We start from the raw sequence: 27,500 nt of genomic DNA, 5'->3' as shown, positions 1-27,500 counted from the left end.
CTTATCAGAACTGGAAATCGGACAAAAAAAAAGAGGGGAGAAAAAAAGTCATCTTTACTATTTCTATGCCTAGTGATCATAAGAAATCACAACTGCACCCACCTCCTGCTGCAAAACTACTCAAGAAAATGATGCCTCAGTAATAAAATTGTATTTCCAGCCTTCATGGTTACAAACTGAGCCTAGAACTACTCACAGGCTTGCATGAGTGTGGAGAAAAGACTGAGATCTCTAAAGTACCCCGTTAATCTCAAAGCAAATCACTACTGAGCTCATGCCCATGTGGTGGAAACGACAGCATTTCTCCACATACAGCATAAAGATGAAATTTTTGGTAACCAACTTCATCAGTTGGTTGCAGTCAGGAACTCCCCACTCTACACTCTCCCCACTCTACAACTGCTCCCACTTTCAAGCTCATCCCTCAGAGGGTCACTAACCTGCAAGACAGTTCAATGAGCAGTAAAATGTAAAGAACAAAGAGAACACAGGTTTTATCTGCACCGCAGAAGAGACACAAATATGGTCTGGTGAACTGATCGAAGCCACCAATGAAGGGGGAGGGTGGTGGGAGAACCAGTGAAGGTGGATCCAAGTCTCTGACACAGGACACCCAAAACACTGTATAAAACAAGGTATCTGTGCAGAACTAATGACTTGAAGTGCACGATAAAGCCACCAGCCAAGCATTACAACAGTTGAGAACATAGAAGATTGAAAATCATTTTACAGATTATTTTTTTTTCCACTATTCTGATGGAAAGGTTCTTTGAAGAAAACATCATGTAAGAAACAAACAAACAAACAAACATGCTTAGCCTTACTTATTACAGTTAATTTGTGGGTAGTTTGTGCCCATATTCTTATGTCTACCTTGGAAATGGAAAATAAGCCTCGGTTTCTGATAAATTCACATCACTGTTTTTACCTGCATACATGGTCATCAATATTCTTTGGCTCCTCAGAGTTTTGGATGACGGTTGAAAACAGAATTTCGAGAGAGAAGCAAGTATCTGCTTTGGCCTAATGGCTCATTTTCCATATGAAATTTGATATAAACTGTTACTGGGTTTTCTCCATTTACTTTTTATAGCCAAAATGTTACTGCTGGCCAACAAAACAACAGTATTCAGAATTTACTGTGTTCTATAAATCTTACAATGACTTTCTTATCTCTCATCTTCATCTCTCATTTATGAAAACAAATAGATCTTTTCGTTCATTTAAAAGACTCTAAAGGCAACTACGCAAAAAAATCTGGATCACATTAGTTGAAAGAACTACACCGAAACTGTACAGAGAAAGCTAACTGCAGCTAGCACTTGAAACTCACAATGTATATAGGAATCCTGTAAAGGCTGGGGAAAAGCCTGTCTGTCTCCCCTACTATCCAAAATTTGCTTAAAATAACACAGAGACTTGGGGCAGGCAGGCAGGCACAGAATGACTTACAGTTGTGTAATTGTCTTGGTAGGTACGATGTCATACAGCATATTAGAAAAAGGCAGATACAGGACCAGCCAAACGACATCCAACAGTGTCACCCTCCCCTGGGCACGCAGAACAGTGGCCTTTCCTGCTCTCATCGGTACCTTGTGCCTGCATTTGTACCGCTTAAGGAGATGACATCGGTCACTTTGCCACTTTGAAAGGACGCTTATTCAGAGGAGGGTTTAAAAGGCCCAGTAAAAGGTACAGTGGTTATTCTAATAAATAATCTAGCATACAATCCTATGTGTGTCAATAATGTCATTCGTATTGAAGGAACTCCAAGTACATCTATCTTTAAAAGATTGTGCAACTGCAGCAGTCGAAGATGTCGAAATCTACATTCTACGGCAGTGGCAGTAACATCAGAGCCACGTGCCAAAATATGATTAATCACAGTCCCCTGGGCATTTTGATAGTAACAGAGGAAAACAGCTTGGCGTAGAAAAACCATATGATCAATTAAGCATGCTGTCAAGCCCCCCATAAGCATAACCTTTTAGTAGTATGAATACCACAGCACTTACATATGCAGATTAACTGCCAAGATATAGGTTATGTATAAAGGATTGAAGATCAAAACTGTTAATAAGAGAACATATGGAAAACTGCATAAATTCTTCCCTAAGAAATGCTCACCTGAGATGACACGTATCTAAAGGAAACACAACTTGCTGCACATTGAGACAGACAGCAGAGCTGCGTTTCTACCTGACCGCATTTTGGAGGGGGAGGAAAAGAAACAGTCACAGCAGGTTCTCTATATACTACACATACTGGCCAGCCTTATAAAAATCATCTGCAATCCCTTCACCTGCAAATCAAGTCAAACACATTATTCTGCTAGGCCTGCATCAGTCCTGGCTGCTCAGATACCACTGCTGTCTGCAGCCAACGTGATGGCACTTCAGGTTCACACAATTCTGTCTGTCCAGGCGATGCCTGACACAACTCAGTTTGCTACAAACAAGTTCTGCTGCAATTTCAGACCTGTAACTGCTTTTTCCCGCTCCAGGAAAAAAGTATCTTACTAGGAAATAGGAAAACATCCATAAAACCTTAAGTACTTAATAAATAAATGCACACCATGATTCTATTTTAGTTTTACATTATTTCCAATGTGACAAAGTTCCAAAAAGACTTCTCTCAATTTACCCCCCTCCCCAATAATCTATGAATTGCCTCAAATATTTCTCATTCTCCCCATATTGATTAAATGCACTATAAGTCTTCTAAGACAACTGTGCACACAAATGCCTATCACTCTACTTGCCAATAAAGGATCGATAGCAGATTCTTCACCAGCTCTCAAACTCCCTTGTAAATGCTTCTTACTCAAAAGTAAAACAGTATTGACTAGGTCTGTCTTGAGTAATCTCCAGAGGTGATGCCCCTACTTCAGGATTAAAACCATTAGCACCTTGCCTCAGACTTCAGTGAGGATCTGATCCTGGCAAACATGTGGCAGCAGTTTATAGAGGTGTCAAGACCTCTTTGTGTACACACAACAACCACGTACAATCCACTGCTAACAAGATTCCTCAATGGGAATATGTTTGGGGGCATCTTCAAGCTTTCCTTTCTGTAACCAACGAAGATACACCCTGGCATTCCCGTAGTACTTTAGATAATCATGATGTGAAAAAGAAGTTGGTTTTAAATTTGAAAGCAATAATTTACAATACTTAGAGTACTAAAAGCATTGTAATTTAGAATAGTAAAAGTAAGCAAAACCCTACCTGGCCAAGTAGAAATACTAGAACCAAACCCAACAGGCTTTAGCTTGGTAACACAGCCTCACTAGAACACATAGAGTCTATTCCACCCAAATACACAGGAACACTGTTCTCTAAGAAGCCAGTTATGCTCTTAATACATTATTGATGTAAACAAATTCCTATAAAGCACATAAATGGATTTTGGTTGTATTCGTATTAATACACAGCTTTATTATTATAGTTTCAAAATATCTAAACTCATCAGCCAGTGGTAAGAAATGCTATTTGGCTCATTTTAAGATTCAGCTAAAAGTCTCAGTGATTACAAAAGGCATCCATTTGGTGAGCCCCCAAAAATCAGTGTTTTATTCCTGTTGTGATGGTACTAATATAGTTTGTAGCAATTCAGTACATGCATTTAAAATCCCAGCAAAGCCCTTCAATGAAACATATAAGAATTTTTCAAAGCATCTGAAACTAAAACCATGCACAGAAATATAATTCTGCATAATTTATTAAAAGAAATGAGGTACTTACCCAATAAGTTAGACTCAAAATTGATGAAAAATTTCAAATTAAAATACTCGGTCAAGGGTTTTTCAGAATGATGCATTATACATAAGAATAGTTAATTTTTTTCTTAAACAGTTCTGTTCAAAAATTGGATACTGAGAGGTTTCATATAAATTTCTAACAATTGCTTAACTAATGGACCAAGTCTGTTCCATAAAGCAACCAAAATGGAACACAAAAGTAGCTAATAAAAGACCAAAAAGCTTAATAAAATACTTGTTCCTACCCATGACTGGTGTGGACCCTATGACAGTCAGGAGACAAAAAATAAACACTGTATCGTTAGCTGCATTAATATTTCACCTGTCTGTAAATAAGACGACAGACTTACTCTGGGTTAGATGAGGTCAGTCATGTTTCTCTAGTAAAATATTAATTACTGCAAAAGGATATTATTTTCAAGCAAAGACCCATTTCCTAATCAATAGTAGACTATTTCAATTGCTTACAAAGTCAGTCTAATGAATATTTTTCTGAAATTGTTTTGGTTCCTAAAGACTTTATATAGCCCTAAATTTACAGTTCTTAACATTGATGCACTTTCTGGTATTAAAGATATTTTACGTAATAATGCTTTAAACATGCAATGTATACTAAATAACATGAAATATCTAAGAGAAGTACCAATAACTACTGTTGAAGTAACCTCAAACTTTACTGCAAGGAAGAGCAGATAAGATAGGAGAAAACAAACACAAAAAAACCACACACACATAAAAACCTTGTCCTTCCCCCATTTACGTGAATATTCCACACAGCAGAGGGTAGAAAAGCAGAAATGTTGTAAAACCACAGATGTGACAAAGCAGTTGTTTCTCAATATCTGATGAATTTAACAAAACTAAACAGTTTCAGTGTCGTTCGTCATTTAAGACTGACATCATCCTAACAGGACACACATTGTGAAGAGAAACATAAACATCTTCAGTTTAAGATTTTGCTTTTTTCTTTTACGAAGCCACTGAAAGTGTATTTGCCATTTCTGGCCCTTGACTCAACTTCCTGGCCTGGCCAGCAGCTGGAAGGATGTTAAACCAAGGGTACGAGAACGGAAGCGGTAAAACAATGTGCTCCCAGCCCTGGCCTCTGTGTACTCACAGCGTGAATGAATTTTGAACCCATTGCAGGCACTTGGATGTGGCATGCAAAATAACAACCGTCTTGTTCTTCTTTTTTTGAAAGAAAAAGAAAACCACACACCTGCTCAGCAGAAGGAACAAACCTGTGCCTTCAGCAGCCTCCTCTATCCTTCTCCTACCGTTATCCCTCACAATTCCAACCAGCCCATGGTTAGTGCCTAATCGTGTCATAGTTCCTCCTGCCACGAGCGGCACGACCTGCGAGCACCCAAGGTTCCCGTTCCTCCTGCCCAGCTGGGGCGCACGCAGCGCCATCCAACCTGAGAAGCGCTTCAGAAGGCTCATGAAATCTGTGCCCACGTGAACGCCGCAACACGAAGTTCAGAAAGTAACACGTGTTCCCACACAAACACGCACCCAAAGGAACTGGTGAGTACTTCAGGAGGCTGCTGTTACGACAGTGAAGCCAGGAAAAGAGAACATACTGTTTTTTACTTAAAAGTTTGTGTTTCAGAAAATAATGATAATCGCTTTGTCAAAAAATGAAGTTACCAGAAATTCCAGGACGCAAAAAATACAAAATACGGATTCTGTCCCAGCTAGCCGCCTCACACGGGTTAAATACCTGAAGCTGACAGGCTGTTCCTGAACTTCTTTCCTATGATCAGTTTTCTTCTTAGAAGTTAATATAAATTTTAAAAGTAAACATACCAGATGTACAACACTAAATCATTGCTAGAACAAATTAAGCAGTATATGAGATTGCTGGGGAAATTTTACTTTTGTGGTCCTCAAGAAACTGCCGTATCTGAAACCAGACTGCTCATGATAAATGTATCATGCAGACCTCACTTAGAATGCTTTAGCATCTATGACAAAGAGGAAAAAAAAAGACAACTTTTTGCTTCTAGTACTTGATTCCGTCTGTTTTAGTGTAACTGAAGGCCTGCAACACCTGCCAGCAAAAGAAGTTTCTGTTAACAGTAGCAACTAACTACCGAGATCTCATTTAAAAACCCTTTTCTAATGCAGAGCCCAGAATGACATAATGAAATAAAAATATATAAGAAAACAGAAGTGATCAATACTATTCAAGTACAGACAATGCATAACACAGTAATAAACAACAACACTTCATTCACACATGTATCCCTGCTTAGTTTACAAGAGCTTAGTGTAAACTACAGCACATGAGTATGTTTGTGTAAGGGTGGGGTGGCCATGAGGGTGTGCACACCTTAGCAGACAGAGCTTGCAGATCTAGACAAAAGTACCAAAAGGGGGAGGTAGCAGCACTGTCCCTTTGAGCATCAGTGAGAGATTACTTAAATTCATTCTGAAACCACATCCCTAACGGAATTAGCTGAAAGGAAGTTTTTGTTTCATTTTTAACCTGTTTGCAAAGCAAAAGCACTTCAGAAATCCCGACCATAGCGCTACTGAGCTTCAATTCTGGGTTGCAAAGGTGATTTTTTTTTTTCCAGGCTCTGTCAAAATTACATAAAGGAGACAACCTTTTCCTACCAACAGCCTAACCACTGACACGAGCAACACATTCACCCCATGAGGTAAAGAAACTATCCTTTTTTCAACTCAATTTCCTTGTTATCCCACATATTAACATCCTTTTCCACACCACAAGAGCTCGAAGGACTAAAAATTCTTCCCGTGCATCTTCTCCCAAATCCACACATCAATTCTCTTTTTGAATCCAGCAACACAAGATCCCCCACCATGACTTATTCCACTTATTCAAAATTGTGAAAGATCACACCCAGTGACAAGACCTGCTGCTACTGCTGTAAAAAGAATAAAGTGCTACAAGAAATTCCCAGAAATCAATATAATACTGTTTCACAGATGCCAGTTCTGTGGCTGACAGAAGAGAAGCTAAAATACTGCAAAGCAATCATGACATGACAAAAATGCTCGGTGGAGTCACTGCACAGAAAAGGAGACCTTAGAAGCAAAAGTCTCCTGTCCCCCTGTGCAGCTGGTGGAGAGGAGGTAGAGAAAACAGGAGTAAACTTAAGCCAGAGAAGAAGGGAGGGGTGGGGGGAACGTGCTTGAAGATTTAGCTTTTATTTCTAATTACCCTGCTCTGATGTGATTCGTGATGAATTAAACTAATTCCTCAAGTCGGGTCTGTTTTGCCCGTTACAGTAACTGGTGAGTCATCTCTCCCTGCCCTTATCTCGACCCATGAACCTTTTGTTGTATTTTCTCTCCCCTTCAAGCTGAGGAGGGGAGCAATAGAGCAGCTTTGCTGGGCACCTGGCATCCACCCTGGGTCGACTCACCGCACATGTTTAAAGTGGATATTGAGACTTCATACAGCACATCATTGGTTTCACAATGAAACCCAGAAGAAGCTGCAGGAATTCTAGGAAAGGAGAACAAGAAACTCATAAAACTCTGTGATACTGTGATACATCTTCCATAACTCATTTTACTCAAGTCAGCATGAAGAGCACAGTGCTTCAGTATTGCACAGCTGACAAGTCATTAACACACAGAAGCAGCAGTGGAGATTTTAACAGTGGGTGGCTTTCAAAATTAGCTGCAGAGTGGATTTGACAGGTGTAAAGCCCAGCTGCTCCTCCCCACCATCACAAGAAAAACACCGAGCAGTTGCTTGTGGCTGGGAGTCTTCTGGCACAACCCCCCTCATTCTGGGCAGCCACCATTGGGATGGAGGACAAGTCCCACGCTGACACCCTTTTCTCACTGTACAGCCTCTCAACAGGTACAAGTCAGGAGAATTTATTAAAACATTTTTAATACAGAGAGAAAAATATTATATATGTGTGTATATCTCTATATACACACACTTATAAATACAAACCTGCACATATATAAGATTTATATATTTATGATTAGTGTAAGTTACAATTTATATAAACAGCAACAAACAGACTGAGTGAACAGACTGGTGGACATACACAAAAGGCACCGCAGGAATTCAGTCATTCTTCCAAAGCCCAAGTTCTGGAAGTTGAATTTTCAGAATACCGTGCTGAAACAACCATCAACACGCCTATATTCTACTCACCACTATAGCCAAAGTTGAGCTGATCTTTCTAATTCACTGAAGAAGTTCAGACAATATGGAGAGCTACAAAGTGATTTGTATAAATGGAAAATTTGGTCTCACGAATGCTATGGTGGGGAAATATTAAAAAAATAAAGACTTCAGGACTTCGAAGTCAATTCCAGAGGACTCAGCACACAGCTCTTTGCTTTTGTACATGATAAAGCTGTGGAGTCGGTCAACATGGAAGCTGGATGTGTGAAAGCAGTTTGATATACCTACGCTAACTTGGAGCTACCTGGCTGGGGTATCAGCAGCGGTACAACCATGGCAATGCTGGTTTCAGCACCACTTGTAAAATCAATATGCAAGCGGTTATCCTGCACTGAGCTCCCTGCAACTGTGCCTGCTCTGCTACCCAAACTGCCTAGCCTGGACATGGGAACTTCAAGAAGCTTTATGTCTATCTTTTACAGAAACACATGCAGATTATTACCAGCACTGTCTTTGAACAGGTGCAAGTGACAGGAGCACATTCACCTGGGAGCACTGCTTGATGTTACAGCTGAAGGATGCTAAATAATATCCAGTTTTTTGATTTGCGTCATCCTTGGAGAACAAGGAGAAGTGTTTTACCAGCAGGAAAGAACCTGAAGTACAGAGAACTCCAGGATGCTATGACATACCAAAGCAGCTTTCTCTAGAGGAGCTGCCAAAACGGCAAATCCCAGCTCCATATGATCAAAATGACTTGTGCTTACTGTTATTTTAAGGCTAAACTCTAGAAAATACTCTGCGTTTGGAATTCTAGCATTCTTGTAAATGAAATTGACATTAAAAACAATTTTTATCTTAGCACTTAAATAGTTTCTGTATGTTATACACAGAAGCATGCTCTTACAAAGCTACATCCTTTTGAATAAGAAGGGTCTCTATTGCTTAGAAGTGCAAGTTTAACAAGAAAAAAGTAGAACACAAAAACTGAGTCCAAGCTTGCCATCAGCCAACACCTTGAGACAAAAAACCCCATCGTTTGAACAAACAATGCAGCAGTGTAAAGTGCACAGAAAGTACCAGGGCCACATCCAAGTCAGCACTGCAGTGAGTTTTCTCCTCCATCTCTCATTTCCAGAGTGGGAAGCCACAGGACAACACCCAGATTTCACAACAGAGCAGCTGGGGAGACGGATTTCAGTTCACTGCTGTTCATCTGGGGCATGTCCTGGGAAGGTAACGGCCTCTGCTCAGAAGGCTGCGTGTGTGGAGACCAGGGGCTCCCAGTAAGCAGTAGTTTAAAAAAAGCAAGTGCCAAAGTACACAGGCGGGATGTGGTACTGCTGAGACATTTATGTTCTGTGGGAATATTACAGTAACGTACTCTCCAGCAAAGTAATCTTTGAATGATCTCCAAGTGCTGTTTCTGCATGTTACTGTCTTTCACAATGCAGCAAAAATCAGGTCATTTATGCTCTGCTGAGTCAGTTACTTAAATTTTCTCCTCCCCAAGCTCTAAAGCGTCTTAAATCTTTTCCAAGAAGCTGACAGTTTCCAAGCCTTTTCTCCTCTGTTGTATATATCTCATCTTTACCCCAGATTAGCAAGGTATGCAAGCACTAGAATTCTGATGTAGGGAACGAAGAAGCTAAAAAAATCCACTGTTAGTTTTTGATTGTTTTCCCTGGAAGCTACAGCACTTCCTCCCCTCAAATCTGAAAAATCCTCAAAGTTTTTACTTATTTGTAGGACTCAGGAGACCGAGTCTTCTCTCTGCCTTGCTTTCCATATACAAAATAATCCATTGTGAACCTATTTCTTTTTACTGTTAAGAGTATTTTGACTGTCTGCTGAGGATTTGATCGCAGTATCTGGCAGCATATACCTCTATTTTTCATTTTGCAGAGGGAGGAGAACAGGCTGCAGTGAAGTAACTGAATATGTAGGGGGAACATTAGCAGCATCTACAGAAACTCTTGACTTTGAAAGGGATCAATCTGATCCATGGGACCAACATATGAAAGAGAAACTTCCACAGAAATGCTAAAATTAGACCATCAACACAAGGAAGAAAACAAATCCTTGAGAGTGAAAAAAAAATGGTAACGCGTCACGGTATAAACAGGAATGAACAAGGGACCTGTTCTACTTTCCATCATCATGCCAAAAATAAAGAATTCCATTTGTCTCAAGAATCTCTGGAAGCTCTATAGAAGCCTGTTGTTCATTCTGTACACTTCCTTCTTTAATGGTGACACAAATGCCAATAAACTAGCACTTCATACGTATTTGCTTTATAATCCAGCACAATCAAGCCAGCTGAAGCAGAATGCGGTCAAGGAAAAGGATTCTGCAACTGACAGCTGGGACAGAGGGGCAGGGAGGGAGGAGGGAACAGCTACATAAAGTCAGAGGAAAAGTCCATCTTCCACGTGTCCACAAACAATTCTACTCTCATACTTCATCACCAAGTACTCCAACGTGCAGTCAGCACGTGAACGTATGTGCTCATTTACATCTAACCAGAACAAGCGCATCCACGGCCACCCAGAACAAGCTTCATCTCATTCTTCTGCTGTTCGACCTCCTCATTAGCATGACGGTCAGACTGAGGGCCCACAGGTGCCACTGCCACGATGAATCAGCTCCAGATTCTCACAGTGGAAAAGAGTTAGTCATTGCCAAAGAAGATCCACTCTTTGTCCCTGGTTTTGTTATAAGCCTGGCTAAAGCTCTGTGTTCTTGCAGAGCGCTGGACAGAGTCCCAGGAAAGACTGTTCTCAAGCCACTGGTTTAGCAATGACTTCACTTGTTCCAAGAAAAAGAGGCAAACAGACACACGCCTTTTTTTTTTTTTTTTTGGGGGGGGGGCAAGGAGGGAAATTAAATTGCTCCTGCAGCCACCCTATGTTGGGAGACAAGCAAATCCCGGATTTCCTTATGAAACATATTTTAGTTCACATATATATATTTACTCCTCAGAATTACACAATTGCATGAGAACCAGTTCTTGCCATATGCCAGCACTGAAACTGGGAGCAATACATTTATTGCAGACCTTTGTATTAGTTGAGACCATAAGGCAAATCTGTTGGTTTGACAAGGTAAGTACCATAACCCTAGTAAAGCGCTGTCTCCATGTTCAAGCCAACAGAGAATTAGTATGTACTCCTCTGATTTATTATATATGAATTCATACTGAATTCAGAGGCAGCAGTGTTTTATTTATAGGTATAACAACAGGCAGCACATACTTTACCAAACAAACCGTACCCATGAGAACAGGCGAAACCCCTGATCCATCACCCGTGCCTGTGTGTCACCTTCCCTGGCACGCAGCTCTGCCCTGCCAGCCAGAGCTACCAGCCCCAGCGCATCAGACCGAGTCAAACTGTTTCCTCCTTCGACATCTGCACTGCACAAGCCTGTCAGTTTCTTCCAAAAGGAAAAGGCCAAAATAAGATAATACCTTTCCTTCCCCTGTTCTACGATAGTCTCTTTCTTTCTTGTTGCAAGTGCATAAGTTTCTCATGTGTGCTCCTGTTCAATGCATTCACTTTTCCTTTTCTACAATTCTAATACTTCTCTCCAACCTCTTAGATTCTCCTAGTTCCTTCTCCTGAAAGTACAAACTTATGGTAATCTATCCATCTTAAACTATTTTAATCTTAATTGCATTTTTAATTATCCTTCTTCCCTTATTTTTTTCCCAGATGATGGAACATGCCTCTTAAAAATGTCTGTCTTAAATTTATTTCTTTCATTTCTACCTGTACACCTTCAATGATAAATTTTCATTTCAGCACATTATTGACGTTTCCCAAACAAAATTAAGAAAAGTCACTCAGTCCACACCTTCCTATGCCTTAAAGTTGATACTGTTAAAAAAGTGACCTATCTAAATTTCTACCATGGTGTCCTCTCCTAGTTAATCTATTACCTTGAACTTTTCTTCCACATTATTCTGCTATTCTCTAAAATTTCCCTAGTGCCTCAAGTCCTTAGACCCCTCTTTCTCTCTCTCTACACTTTATTTCTAGATACTTTACATGCAATCAGAGAGTTAGTAATAAACTCAAACTGACAGCTCACAGAAGTATTCTGTTCTGTCCACATGAAAACCTTGGCTCCAATTTGTCACCCTGCCCACACACTCATTTCCATCTCCCTTTCCATCTCTCCATCTCCCAGCTGCCAAGGGGGTACCATCATAGTCCTAAAACTTCAGACTGAACTGTATCGTAAGCATGATTTTTATCACTGATCTCTAACATCCTAGTACCCAAACTATTTCTACAGTGAGGAGACTAATTTATTACCCCTCAAATACAACTTTTCTTACCTACCAGATATCAAACAATTTTATCCATCATCTCAATCACTTCAAAGTTGTTTCCCGAGAAATTAAAAAAATCAATTTTGCCTATTTTTGAAGTACTGATAATTCTCCTTGTGCATCGCTGAGCCCATCACTTCCCATTTTGGTATCTTCGTGACACATACGCCCCCCTTGTTTACCCAACTCAGCTGATGCCTTCAATTTCAACACCTTATTTAGGCTGCTTTTCTTAATTCCTTCATGTGGAAAGACACACTACTCACTTCCCCTACGTACACTTAAGTTTTCAAAATTCATATTTTCATTTTTTCCTACGCTGCCTCTTTGGCCAAGAAGTTTTCTTCTTCATTGACATCTGCAAAGCATCTCCATTACCTGCAGCAAATGACAAGCATTGTTTACCAAACACTCTCTTCTCCAATATCTAGGCTGCATCTTATGCTGATATCACTTATTACCATTCCATTTCTGTAGGCTTCTTGATAGACTTTTCTTCTGTGCTTTTAAATACCCCACATGCAGGGTGATTTCCAGTTACATCAGTCAGCTAGGTAGGCAAAAAGTTCTCCCCTCCTCCCAGAAAACCACCTCACAAGAAGGAAAAGCATTAGATTAGAGCATGGTGAAGCTGAGGCACTACACTTCCCCTCTCTCTATCACAGATTTGCACAGCAGCCCAGAAACAGGTATGTGGTCATCGTCATGAGAGTGACCCTGATACGACGAAGCATGTTGCTGCCAATAGGACTGGGGGCTCATTTACAGTCAACTTTTCACCTTTGGAGTGAATGAAGCAGGAGTCCTACTAAAAGAAATTATTGTGAGAGAAACTCAGTTCAGGGGATAATCTATCCCTCCTCTGTCACCCGACTTCTAAACAAGGAGGAAGAGGCAGTACTTCTCATTTCCTCCCTTTCTAAGCACCTGACATAAAACCTCAAATCTTAAAAGCACAGCTACATGAGGTCAATGGACACTGTACTTTCAAGAACAGATACACTTCCAAGCATTTAAAACCAGCGAACATCTGGGACCAGCTGGCACTCTTGCAATTTAATCTATAAAGTGAAGATTACATTGTAGCACACAATTGAGTAATAAAAGAAATCAGTAATTGTGAAGTACATGGATACCAGACTGATGACTACCCAAGAATGCCCCACAGGAAATTACAGACCTTGTCTTTTGATCAGGTTTGAATACCACACAGTAAGTACAAAGCATGTTGATCACAGAAGAGAAGAACAGAAGGTGATAACCATCTAAATAAACAAACACTTTCCATTCACTCCACTAAAGCCAAAAATCCTGTAGATGAGAGGTGTCAAAATAATTTTCACTGCGGGCCACACCAGCCTCACAGTTGCCTTCAGAGGGCCAAATGTCATCTTAGGACTGTAGAAATGTAACTATTCCTATATTTATCCAGTCCAAAAATGACAATCAGCCCTTTGGAGGCAACCGCGAGGCTGATGTGGCCCCCGGTGAAAATGAGTTTGACAGCGCTGCTGTAGAACTACTGCTACAATATACTTAAGTATTCCTTTGTCACATATACATTAGCATCCAAAATAAAGTTGTACCAGAAACTTTTATTCTGGTATTTAATATGAAGGCAGCCAAGTACGCAAATGATTTTTTCAATATAGTTTGTATGCATGGGAAAAACTGAGACTTTTCCTTTAATAAGTACAGCAAGATTCAGCTTTTCCAAAAAGCATGCATTATTACATCCACACTCAGGATTTTATATAAAAGTGCGGATATGCCTATTGCTGTTTGGCAAATACAAAAATGCCACCACCTTTCCCATTGTTTTCCTTTTTTAAAGAAGTCTTGTTTTAACAAAACAAAACAAAGCAAAAACAAAACCCCAAAAGTCCTACAGCAATCTGAGCATCCTCCCTGTTCCCCAAGGCCTGGCATGCGCAGTGCAGCTACTGATACAGAGCAAAGCTTTGGGAAGGCTCTGTGTAAGGAATCTGCTCTAACCAGAGTTAATATCCTGTATCCGTACTTTACCTCAAATATGGGTTTTTCTGGAATGAATGACTTGAGGGTTTGACTCAGAGAACAATTGCTAGAACATCTGTAGGCAGGCCAAGTACAAATGCTGAGAACTTGTCATGTGTCACATCTGGAAACTGTGACCAAACAAGCTATTTGAGCCTCACTTTGGACTATACGATTTGAATTTTTTAATTGTAAAAGCAGGAGGCAGATCTTTTATAAACCTTCCTTCCCATGCCTATCAGCTACCTCAAGAACATAAACATTAAAATAATAAAAATATTTATGAGATGAAAGAAAAAAGTGTTTCTGCTTCTGCTGGACCAGGACAAGTTTGGGCAAAGTCTCTGCTGAGAGGTGTCTAGTGTGGCTAAAACATTTTTGCACATTAGCAAAGACATACTTTTAACCTGGGGACAGGATCAGCAGTCAGACTAGAACACTTTCTAGAAATACACCCCTTCTAAACCCAAGAAGGATCTCTATCCTAGAGGGCGAGATTAAAAGCATGTAAAACAGCAGAGTACTTAGATATTAATACTAAATTCTAAGTTGCTAACAGATTTTAAAATACCCATCTCAATCAAGGAGAAATCAGTGGCTTTAAAAAGCAAATGACATGACTCTCTAAAAGGCCTTGCTCAAGGATATACTAACATAAAACACATAATTTGCCTGTACAAGCAAATATACAAAACAGGCTGTACGTCTAGAAAGGTGGCACATTAGCACAAACATACAAGGCCAGTCAAGTAGAAAAATTAACTGAAGAGGAGGTAAGTTCATCCTAAACCATTTATGCATCTCTTCCAGCACTAAGCTGTCTTGAAGAGCCTGTTTCATGACATTCAACAAGACTGTTGCAACTGCAGCTCCAGAAAAATAATCATGTGACAGCATTTCAGGAAGTCCATCAAGTGCTCACGTATGAGAATACAAAGGGAATATTTAAATGAAACACAGATGCAGTTGAAGTCTGGAGGAAAAAAAATATCATCATCCAAATCCATTACGACTACAAATTTATAAAAACTTGACACTCAAGTTACAGACACTAAGCTTAATGTCAAATATATCTAAGACTTCTCTTCTTCACCATTTTGACAAATTTGCTGGAGCCCCCTTTCACCTGCCAGTCTGTGAGAAATCTTCCCCAGCTCTTTACAAATCAAAACCATCCAATACAGCAGGTTCCTGAAATCTCATATCCATTTGACTCTTCTCGAGACTTTGACAGCACTACTAGTTTCTTTGGAGAAAAAAGGAATACATGTTTATTGCTTCTTCGATTATCTCATCAGATCCTTAGTATTCATCAGGTCTGTCTAAAGGCATGTCAAAACCAGACATAACCTCCTAGCAGTTCTCTCAGCAGCTTTAATGTTTGAACACCAATGTAGAAAGAATGGGAGTCACAAGTATCACCCCACAAACCAGGCAAGCAATCATCACCTGCTTTATTGAGCTTTGCTCACTTTTCTCATCTTTCTGAACTCTGACCTGAATTCTAGATACACTCAACTCCCACAAAGAAGGGATCACAAGCTTAAGGGTTTATTTTTCACCTTAGTTTCAATCCTCCACAGAGGAGTAAAATGTGCCTCTGATAAAGCATCTTACAAATACAGACTTAACTGTGATAAGTGCCATTAGTTCTATGAGAGACTAGTTTTGCAGTCCTCTAAGCTGACTCAAACAATAAGAAGAGTGACTTATCACATCATATTACTACTACCCTTTCAACACAAGTGTGCTTTATTAGTATGTTCTTATCCTTCTCTCACCCTCTTCCCCCTCCATGCTCACCACTTTCCACCACCACTTAGGTAACTTAGATCATTTCCTAAGAAGAACAGAATTGAAGAGATTAAATAGTTTAGTAAATGTAATTGCTTAAGTATCTTACCAGTGCAGGCCATTGAATTTGTTTGATCTTTGATCCCTGAGTCTGGCTTGGGTCCTTTCTTTTTGCCCAGACCAGCTGGTACTCCACCAAGAAGGTTGCAAAATCTTCATAAACTTTAACCCATTCTCGCTTTTCCCATTCAAGGTCATCAAATTCCACATATACCTGGGGAAATTTAAGAAGAAAGGATATGCATTATTACACATACACAGCATGCGTGCATCTACATGCACTTTTGAAATCATGTGGCTTAAAATTAAATACAAGAGCTTAGTATTACCCATTTTACTATTATGATATTGAAATTATACAATCAGTTCCTGCACCACAGAACAAACTTTTCTTGGCAGTGCATTTGTGCTGAAGAGAGGAGGGTTACATTTTCTCGAGCATCATAGTTAACATTGGGTATCTTATCTCATGAATAAGAAGTGTAACGCTAAGTATTTACTATTATAATTCAAGTAATACATACCGTTATTTACATATCAGTAAATGAGTTTCAGGAATACTTCTCATTCTCAGTTCAAATACTTGTCCTATAGCACAAATTGATCAAAGAAACACCATTTCAAGAAAAAACAAGCCATTTGGAACAGAACCATCCCGAGCCTGCAGCCCCTGTCAGTACAAGCAAGCCAAACACTCAGCACCTCACAGAAGCAGCTCAGTTTCTCGCCATTTCTGTCCTTCTGGAATCCCCCTCCTTTGGAGGGAGAGAAAAAAACAAAAACAAAAAACACACAAGACACAAACACACACAAGTTCTGTTTCCAGCTCCATTAATTTGGAGCAAGCTTGCAATTATGTGATCTTGTGCCATCCCTGTCCTGTAGGTTATATGGTTCTCCCCAATGCACTCTCAGACAACAACCACACTCTCCCTCAGCTGCATTCACTAAGCTAAACATGCCAAACCTTTTGTCTCCTCTTGTAAAGGGAAGAGGGAACTGGGAGCCAAAAAGCTATCTGCATTAGCAAGCACAAACACTTTTAAACCCAAGACATTTCCACATTACAGAATTTATTTAAACTTAAAAATAAAATCAACATAATCAATTAGTTTCTTTTCCAACTGATGCGAAAACTCGTAAGAAACACCAGCTGGCATCATTTAAAAACCTCACTGCTTGTCACACGAACTGGAGAGGGGAAGAGATGCTGTGCTGCCCTCCTGAACTGCAGCTCTCAGCCACACCCAAGGCAACTGCTGAAACGGGAGTTTCCTCCTCTGCTTCTGAGAAGTTAAATCATAGTCATGGAAATATTCTTGTCTTTTTAACTTTGGTTAATTTTAGGCCTGCAACATACTTCCTTGTCTAGCTTTTACCTCACATTTTCCAAACGTACTACATAGTGAGCCTTATCTTGTCCTCCTTTCTGTACACAACTTAAACTTGCACCAAGCCTCTTTCCACTCCTGTATCAAAATTCATCATCCCAGGCTCCTCCCCATCACCACTCCTATTTTTTTAACCCATATTACTGCTATTTTGTTCCTACACACTCCTTTTCTGTTCCCTCTTTAAAGCACAACATCAAGACAATAGCTTACTACATTACTTTCTCCTATGACAGCCCATTACTGCATCTGCACTTAAAAGTTGTCCAAATAAAAAGTAGTTTCTTCTCCTGTCAAATTACACTCAGTCTATCCATTCATTGCACTGTTCCATCTCCTCACTGCTCTGACTAAACACAGCTATCAGTCACTGCTCACTCGACGCCTTCTCACCCACCCCTTGGCCAAACACTGACACCAAACAGTCCATGTCCCCTTGGCCAAATACTGACACCCAACTGTCCTTGTGCTGCTCGTTGTCGCCAATACCATATTCACTGCCAACTGGTCTTCCCCTCTTACCTCAGATCTCATCTTACTACTCGTTTCCTTTCTTACCTGGCCATAATTGCCAGGTAGAGCATGTGTGGGATGGTCAGCTGCAATAAATACTGTTCCTTCTGCTTTCCCTCAGGATTCACCGCCTCCACATCTGGGATTTCTGCTGTTTGCCTGCGGCCACTCCTCTGACATTTCCATCACCCCGGTTGGTCGCAGTCATTGCCCATCACCTTGTTCATCAGCATCACTACTTTTACCTTTTTCCTCTGCCCATTTCTGTCAGGAAACTACTTGCTAGTCTTTGCGGTAGCATTAGAATGAGCCATATAGGAACAGTTTGTATATAAAATTATCCTCTCGCCTCAATAGTGCATTATTACAGCCATTGCCTGTTATTCTAATAAAACATGTAGTAAACAGCAGTAAAACCTCAAAACCAAAAAGTGTAAATTGACACCTTTCACTAAAAAGCACTTCTTAATAACTTAATTTCTATACATTCATTTTAAAATACTTAGAGTTGCAGGATAATTTCTCAATCAAAATAGAGTTAAGAGTAAACACAGTAATGCTTTAAAACACTGGCAGGAAAGCAGATAATATCTCAAATCATCTTAGCAGTGGTATCTTGTATTTACAGCTACTTTGAACTTTTCTAAAGAGAAATTCATTTCTGCAATTGATCAAAATTTAAAGACAACTTTCAGTGACTGTACAGTCAAAAATCATCTTCTAAATTCACTTTTCTCCTGGGTCCTCCTCCTGCAAATTCCACTCATATTCCAGACTGGTCAAATAATTCCATTTTAATATCCGAAAAAACATTTTGCTTGGGTAGTCTATAACAGAGGTTAAGCACCAGACCTCACACAGCAGTGAATTAAAGAAAAAGAGGAGGCAAGGAGAATCAAATGAATAAATGTTTTTTGAAAACACAGATAAGTCTAAACCGGAGTTCACAGTTTAGAAACTGCCACATTAAAACATACTGTGTCTCCTGGGCACTTGCCAAAACTTGTGGGTAACTGCGATACAATCTAGTGTTTGTGTGCAAGTTTTGCACCCCAAATAACCCAAAATCCAGTGCAACGACAGTGGGAGTTATTGCTGAGCTATCTGCAGAGTCTCCTGGCACCGTATAATTAGATCTTCAAAGGAGCAGTTCCAAGAAAAGTGGAGAATGGAGCGCGGCGCAGAGCCAGCTGCCATTGCCCGGGGCACCATATTCCTCCTCCACCACCATCCACACACAACCTTCCTTGGGAATTGCTCCTGCGAGCTTCCACCACAGTCATGTTTCCATGCCAAGACTATTAACTATCTGCTGGCTTTTCAAAGCTCATTTTTGAAAGGCAGAAACAACACAGATGAAATGTAGAGCCCAATCCTTCAACCCTTCACCTCCCTCCTCCCCCCCCCCCTTTTTTTTAGGAAATACTTTACCTAAATCCAGAAAATCCATTATGATTTTTTATAAGGCAACAGTAAAGCCTCTAAAGAACAGGGGCTTCGTATTTCTCTGCACACTTATCTACCACACAGAGAAAAGCAGTATCCCAAGCAGCACAATTTATGAAAGGGAATAAGAAGGGGAGAGAAGAAGGAAAGGAAGCAATCCAGCAACCTATGCCAACAAAATAAAACGTGGAGCCAAAGTTAGACCCCCTAAGGAACGCAAAGACTGAAAATATTTAATCCTTCTTGCATTACTGATGAAACTCTGTACAGCAAGAAACTCTACAACATTTGCCTCCCTAAGAATGAATGTTGATTTTGAGATTTTTCAGCCAAATTTTCCTTCCTTGCCTTGTCAGCTATACAGGAGTTTGTGTTCCCAGAGTGGCTCAAGTCTTCTTACTGCATATGCATTCACTTGCATAGAAACAAAAAATTCCCACTGGGATGATATTATATTTATAATTGGCATTAATGTGCTAATTTTGTAACTCACTACTATTTTCCAACAGGAAACAGCATAAGCTTTTAGGATGCTTTTCCAAGTAAAGCAAGAGAACAAATTAATTTCCAACCAAGTCAGCCAAACAATTGCAACAAAGTATTGCTGTTTCAAAGCCAAAACACAATAAGCACGGTAAATTCTCTACACACAGTGCTGTGATCCAGAGTTTTCCAGTCACTTCTGCTCCAAATAACTACAGCTGACCAAACAAATTCTGAAACCCTTTAAGCTGTCACAAAAACCAATGTGGACTTCTAACAAATTTGACTTATAAGGCTAAAAAGCACAGTTCATGTAACCCCCCCCCACGCCACAACAGCATCCGCACTGCCCATCCAAGGGTTGACTTGAGAGCAGGTTTGCCCTGCCGAGAGCTCCAGGCAATACAAAAATCACTCAAAACCTCCACCATTTTAAGGCAAAGTAACCTCTAGTAACAAGGAGACAGAGTGCTGTATAGCATTTATTTATGAAGTTACCAGCCTGGCGTGCTAAAGTGATCCATACACCCAACTGATTTGTATTTAAACAAATACAAGCTCTTTTTTCTCTCCTAAGGTAGGAGTGTACAGTTTCCTCTTTCTCACCTAAAGATCATTAGCAAAATATTTATTACTAGAAAACAATCAAGCAGTCTTTCTTAACAAGTATTTAAAGAGGCAAAAAACCACACCTCTACGTTTGTACCACATCAAATAGTCTTTCATCAACACAAATTGGGCTATCAACTTAAAAGGTGAACGCCAGGACACAGCACACTGGGTTTCATTCCTAACATTTTTAAATTAAAACAAAGAGACAGATTATTACACCCTGTGCAACTATAATGCATATTAGCTTTACATGCCATTATTAAGAGTTGAGAAGTCAAAACTCAGGTGCTAAAAATTATCTGTGGAATTCAAAAGTCTGAGTTACACAACTTGAAAGGTAGACCTAAAACTCTTAGCATGTGATCAAACACCACAGACTACTTGTCAATGTCCCAACATTGTGATGTATGGTCAGGTAAATACAAGAAAGTAAACCCTCTACGTAATTTAGCAGAAACTTACTTGAAAAATATCAAAGTATTAAAAAAAAAAAAACCTTTCTTCAGTGACAATAAATATTTTACAAGGGGTGGAGGGTTCTGCTTTTAAAGCCCATTGTACCATCAGAGGAAAAAAATGTTCCTGTTGGATGCCTCCAATTTATACATGGTAACTAAGAGAATCAGAAACTACATCACAAGATGTCCAGACAAAATTCCCAAATTGGCAAATTCAAATGCAAGTCCAAAATATCACTCCCCATATTCTCCAGCCTTAACAGCAATCTGCAGACTTTAATTTTACAGGATGTTTAAGAATGGCTTCTTTTCTCGGCCCACTGAAGAGAGTGCATGAAGTTTCCCAATTTTGAGAGAAAAATCTGCCTTCAGAGAAGAAAATGTGAGCAGCCCGCACCCCCAGGGCTGTCTGCTGCAAGCCCAGGTATCCCACACCAAAGCAGCACGGGCAGGGATGCGGGTCGGGAACGGGCTGGAAGGTTTTGCGGATGGGAACCCCACACCGCTCCAATCGCCCTCTTACTGCCGCTGGGCTTTTTGAGCATCGTGTGCAGTTGAAAATTAAAATGAAGTACAACAAACTTCGCCAACTACTTTTTGAGATGGATGCGACTGCCAAGTGTCTTACTGGTATAAACTACAGCGAGTTGTGAGTACGCAGGGAATGGAGCCAATAAGAGTGTTTTTATAAAACTTAATCTTCCCATCCTGTTCCCAACACCCTTGACTTCTCAGGTTTTTACAGATTGTTTCTTTGATGGAAATGGCATTACCCAGCAGTCAAGTCTTTCTAAATATATCTTTAACTAATCAAATGCAATCAAAGCACAATTTACTCTAAAGCAAAACAGCTTAACACAGTAAAATTATTACTGTGTTATACAACTGCTACCCATTTCCGCATGGAAAAGTGGTGAAATAGCAACCAAAGGCAGCAGTAGGGCTTTTTTTTGAAGAAAGGGCTTGCGATGCTGTTCCATGCTACCAAAATGTCCCCAATCCTTCCTATGAGCATTTCATAGTGACTCTACATTAAAAAGAACTCATAAAAGAATAATCACACCCTTTCCTTTCTAGACTTAAATGCTATATACATTTGCATTTTACAAACTTTTCAAGCAAAACAGTACAGAAAAAAAAAAAGTATTTGAAAATACATTGGCATCAGTCCATGCAGCATAAAAACACCCACAACAGCCGGAATAATGGCAATAGATCAGTCTTAAACTACAAAATTATTTACAATTAAAAGATGGGGTTTATTGCCTCCATGTATTCTTAAAAACAGCCAGCATTTTTACTGCCAATCAGACATACTCATTCCTAAGTACAGAAATCTGACTTACATCTGTAAACATGAAGGTATTTACTTTCAACAAAGAAATACTAAATGCACTGTGTGTGTTTTTCGCAAGGATGAGTAGAGACACCCACAATGCCACGGTAAGTCTTTAGAAGACCTGAAAATGTTCTTTACAAAACTGGTATAAGTTACTACCAAACTTCTACAATTCTTCCACCACTTATGGCATTTAATAGCTTGTCTCAAAAATGCAAGAGCTCTGCATCAAACTCCCAAACACTATAAAAAAAAAGCTGTAGAGTCAGATACATGTTTTACAGGGAAGAACACTCAAAGCTCCTTAGAAGATGGGACAAATTAATAGTGGTGGTTATTTTATGCTATTTCAGCACTTAAAGAAAAACCATGAAATTCTTTGAACAAATTTTCAAATCTGCACATCTGTTTTGATTATTTGTGGAGCTTGCATGTAGTAACAGAAACTTAATGGCAGAAAATTTCCTTTTCTCTCAAATGGAAAGAGAAAGGACTGCTACTCTTGGATGATCTGTGGAAGTCAAAAGGACAACTCCTCAAAGATGAACTTCCTTTTGAAACACCCTCCAACCATGAAACATCATACTCATTATTCCAAAGGCTTAAATTCTGTTTATTCAAAGGAAAACGGCACAGGTGTAGTATCCCAGAAGCAGTCCTCAGCTACAACCTGGGAAGCTGCAGTGTACCAAAGATGATATTAAGGATATTAAGTCTCTGGTGTTTCAGAACTGCCTGGAAATCTTTTTCTTTTTGCGGTGTGACGGCTCTGGGTCTGTCCAGCAGGAACGGACCAACACTTTCTTCCCTGTAAACCACCGCATAACAGCATCCAGCTACAACTCCTCTGAAATATAGAGACAAGCCCTCCAAAACCACTACTTTCATTATTGAGGTAAAAATAAAACCTGCAGCCTCGGGACCACCTGCTCGAAATTTATAAAACTACAAAGAGAAGCCCATACCCTTGCTCAAGACACACAGTGACAGACACACACACTGCAGCCAACACTGCTCAACACACTTCAGACATGGAAGGATGAGGAAGACAGTCCTGCTCTCAACAGGCTTCTGAATAAACCGGAGACACAGACTTGCTGGCAGACATGTCAAATACACGCCATGTGCAGGAGGGAACAGGACCAGATGTACCAAATACATGCTTCAATAAACATGAATTTTCAAGGTAGGTGCCTTACATAAGCTTTAAAATTTAAAAAGCCTACAAACACAGAGAGGCCTTCAAATACAAACATACATTTATTTCAGGGAAACAGTCATCTCAAGATGCATTATGGAGGAATAAACATACCAATTATCAATATGTACGGTTTATGGATAATTTTGAAACCATAGTTCTGCATTCTCTGAACTGCACGCTTGAACGGTGACAATAAAGTAGCTTTTGCAGAAAAAAAGCAGAGAAGAATGGCTGCAAAACTGAAGAAAATACCAGTACTATTTCAACAGGCAGCTGCAGTCTGTAGCTTGGATTGCTAAGCAACCAGCACATCGCGTGGAGCACAAAGTAAGATTGCAGGGAAGACAACAGAGTATAAATAAAATATCCTACTTGGATGCCTCGATATCATATTTGAAAAACAAAACCATTTAAAACATGCATGCATCTTTCATCCCTCAATTTAAAATACATATTCTAAAGAGAAAGGTGAAGGGAGAAAACATGAACTAAAATGAATTGCATGAAAAAAAGTATTTATTGGATGTGATTTAGTGTTTTGAATTAGTTTCTCAAAAAAGACTTGTCCCTGATAAAAAAGATTTTGCACTCCTGTGGATTATCTATTTTAAAAGCTACTTGAATCACTTAGGTATTTAAACTATTTGACATAGCTATTTCACAAATCTTTTTCCAAATTCAGACCTTCACAGCAAAATGAAGTGACACGCAAAACAGAAATTAAAGCATAACTGTACTGGACTTCCAAAGAAACTAAAGTTAAGTAGGCCCATTTTAAAAATGTTTTAGTTGCCAAAAATACAATTAATTACTCATTCAAAATGAGAAATAGAAGTGACTTACAATTTTAAGAAAGCATGAACCATTAAATCATAGCAACAACTAGATAAAATACATACACATTACACAAAAACTTCCTGGTCCTTCAGGCTTGGGGGGAGAAAATCTTTCAAACTCTCTTTGCCCTTACACAACATAGGAAACTTTTCTTACTGTATCTAAATTTCTAAATGTTAATTTCTACAAACAGTTGTTAAAAAGCACAGATACCATAGAAAGCATAAATATTCAATTTAAAAATAGAGGTAATTTTGGTTTTGGATCAGACATTCGTGATTTTAGATAAGGTGAAGATGAAGTTTGTCTAGCCAGTTATTAGTGAACACCAAGCACTACAGGAGGCTGAATTAAAGTGTGTGGTGGAAAGGATAGGTTACTTTCTAGTTAAAATTCGTTATTTGCTATTGTTCTTCATTCCCAAAATCTGAATTAGCTACAAACACAAATCTACGTCTCTCAAGCCTTAAGCTAACAAGGTACAGCTGTAAAGCCACTCACACAGGGAAACAGGACAACTTTAGTCCTCCTGCAACAGTGTGAACACACACAACTGGAAGTTAAGGAGATGACCAGGACCTGAGCAGAGCGCTACGATGATCACATGAGCTTCTGTGATGTTTCACTGCAGCGGAACAGCCCAAACCTGAACCATTGCTACAGGGAATCAACAGAAATGCTGAAAGCACGGGGCTTTCCCCACTTCTACCAAGACACTGCCATTAGCTACCTTCAATAGGTGCAGAGCCAAAACAGACATCTTCCAAAGGTGCCATGGACTAACCCCTAGACTAGACCAGACCTAGAAGGATACACCAACATCTATACAAACCGAGATTCCATCTGGTTTGTACACTGCTATGAAAAGTGATGTCCTCCCAAACCCACAGCCTGAATAAACACCATCTTTTTCAACAGCTTTTTTTTTCTTTGAGGTCCAACAGAAAAGAGACCTTAAAATAAAAGCAGGGATTTGTGTCGAACTTTTGATATCTGTACCTTGAAATCCAGACTAGGGAAAAAGGCCAAGTGCCTCTCGGTTGCCACATCATTGTCCTGACAGCGGGACAAACCAACCAGAACTGGGCTCACAAACAATTTCCTTTTTGCCAGGGACACCACAAAGACATCGGCAAAGCCTTAGCACGGTGACAGACAACACCAGAGGATGTTGGTCAACAGATTTTGTTTGTACCAGAGACATTTTCTCAAGGCCTAATCATACTAACAGCAGGAACACAATCAGACCACCTCACACTGTTCTTTGGTCAGCTTACAGGAATGAAGAGAATGGTGGATAAGTATTAAAAGAGTAATCAGGAAACCAAGAGAAAAGTTCACCTACCAAATAGAGACAGTATAGTGCATTTTTTATAAATTATTATCAACTACAAAATGGTAATTTTCTGTGTTCTGACAACAACACAATATTTGCTCTTATAACCAAGACAATTAACCTTAAGCAACAAGACAACCAAATAAATCTTATCAAGTAGACAAGAAAACAGTAACAACAAAAAAAAAAATCTTCAAAGGCATCAAGACAAGAATCCTGAAAGGTTACAGAAATTTAGTGAAATATATATGTACTTCATTGATTATCCACTCAAATATTGGAAGACATTTTTCAGGTGTTTTTGCCTTCATAAGAGGACTAGAATATTTGAGTAGGGAAGTTAGTGTACTATATCAATTACTTCAAAGCCTTAGCTCTTACCAGAGAATAAGATTTTACTGTCTTAATAGTAACTTGCTGTCCTCTTTCCTCCACTTAACACACTATCTATAACCACAGTCTGCAAACTGTTTCTTCTAGTCCTGCCTAACTCACCTCTAAGCAGTATAATAAAGGCAAACAGTTTTTAAGTTCTTCCTAGCTGAGACATGGAGGTATTTCACTTCTGCTGTTGCTTTCAATTTTTATTTTTGGAAACCTGAATTTTTAAAGTCTTCTCCTTTAGTGCTGTGATTGTATTCAGCGCTATCTTACAAGCTGAATGACTTTTTAGTTGTTGTCAGAGACGGCTTCTTGTTACCACTGTTACCATTCAAGCCTGTGAGTTTCAATCTCCTCTGCAAGTCATCTTTCAGAACTACATCTCTATTTCCTTCACATTGTTGATCTAGTCCTTCACACTGGAGAGTCATTACTCATTCAAAAATAGAATCATATAACCTTCCTGATGTAGCTAAAATCTTAAAGACAACTGCTAACAAAGGATTCATAAACAAAATTTAGACAAGTCTACTTCCCTATGGATTAACTGCAGCATTAGAGAAGGAAAAAAAAAAATCTATACTCATAGGCTGAAGCTTCAAAGGATTAAAACTCTTCAAGTGTACATGACTTTCCTTAATTTTCTGTTTGATAACAAGTTGCAAGGCTGGACTTTATAGAGAAGAACTGGGTGATCGCAATTCACAGTACACCCATGCCCAAATCTCCACAAACTGGGATTAAGGTTCATTCCAACTCAGAAGTGAGGTATCTTTCTAAAAGGCCAGAGGAGATTTAGACTGGGGTGGGGGTACATGTGAGCGAACAGGACATCAGGAGACATCCTGCCAATATTAAACAGCATTATTTTGGGAGCAGAAGGATGAACATAATCATGGCTTCCTGGGTTTTCTACCTGTCATAATCATGTCCTCAACCTCTTCTCTGCCATAGTGGCCACTCCTCCATCATAGATATCTGAAATTTCTGACCAAAAAAAATTACAATTCTATATATAATATGTAAACTGTAAAGAAATACAGCAGCACTATAAGTCACTTAAGCAATCATCTTTTCCATTGCACAGTCTAAACAAGATGTTTTACATCAGAATGAGGCCTCATTAGTAATGGACACAGACAATTTGGTCCCAGCTTAACCAAATACTCATCTTCTGTCAATGTATTTCAAAAATCTTCTAGTAGTTGTTGGTTTGTGGTTTGGATTTTTTTAAACGAACACACACACACACGCTTTAGACATTGATACTGAATGGGAAGTTTCTGCACTCAGTTAACGACAGTGGGCAAGTCGCAATCTCTGTGCTCTGGTACCCACACTCTAGAACAGGAATACAACCACTTCAACCCAGTCTTGACTGTTTGACCACAAATTCTTTGTGAACTGAGATAAT

General features: G+C 39.5%; 1 protein-coding gene across 3 annotated transcripts in view; it reads right to left on the bottom strand.

The window, feature by feature from the left end:
* JMJD1C (jumonji domain containing 1C) overlaps positions 1 to 27,500 on the bottom strand; it is a 161,857-nt gene that overhangs the window by 93,492 nt on the left and 40,865 nt on the right. For all 3 annotated transcript variants that reach the window (XM_082052366.1, XM_082052367.1, XM_082052369.1), the window contains exon 2: positions 16,139 to 16,303. In XM_082052366.1, the coding sequence (XP_081908492.1) occupies positions 16,139 to 16,303 (165 nt within the window). The remainder of the gene's footprint in view (positions 1 to 16,138; positions 16,304 to 27,500) is intronic.

This window comes from Streptopelia decaocto (genome assembly GCF_964273445.1).
Source record: "Streptopelia decaocto genome assembly, chromosome: 5".
Lineage (NCBI taxonomy): Eukaryota > Metazoa > Chordata > Aves > Columbiformes > Columbidae > Streptopelia > Streptopelia decaocto.
Note: the sequence above shows the minus strand (reverse complement) of the source record. Positions and strands in the feature narration are given on the sequence as shown.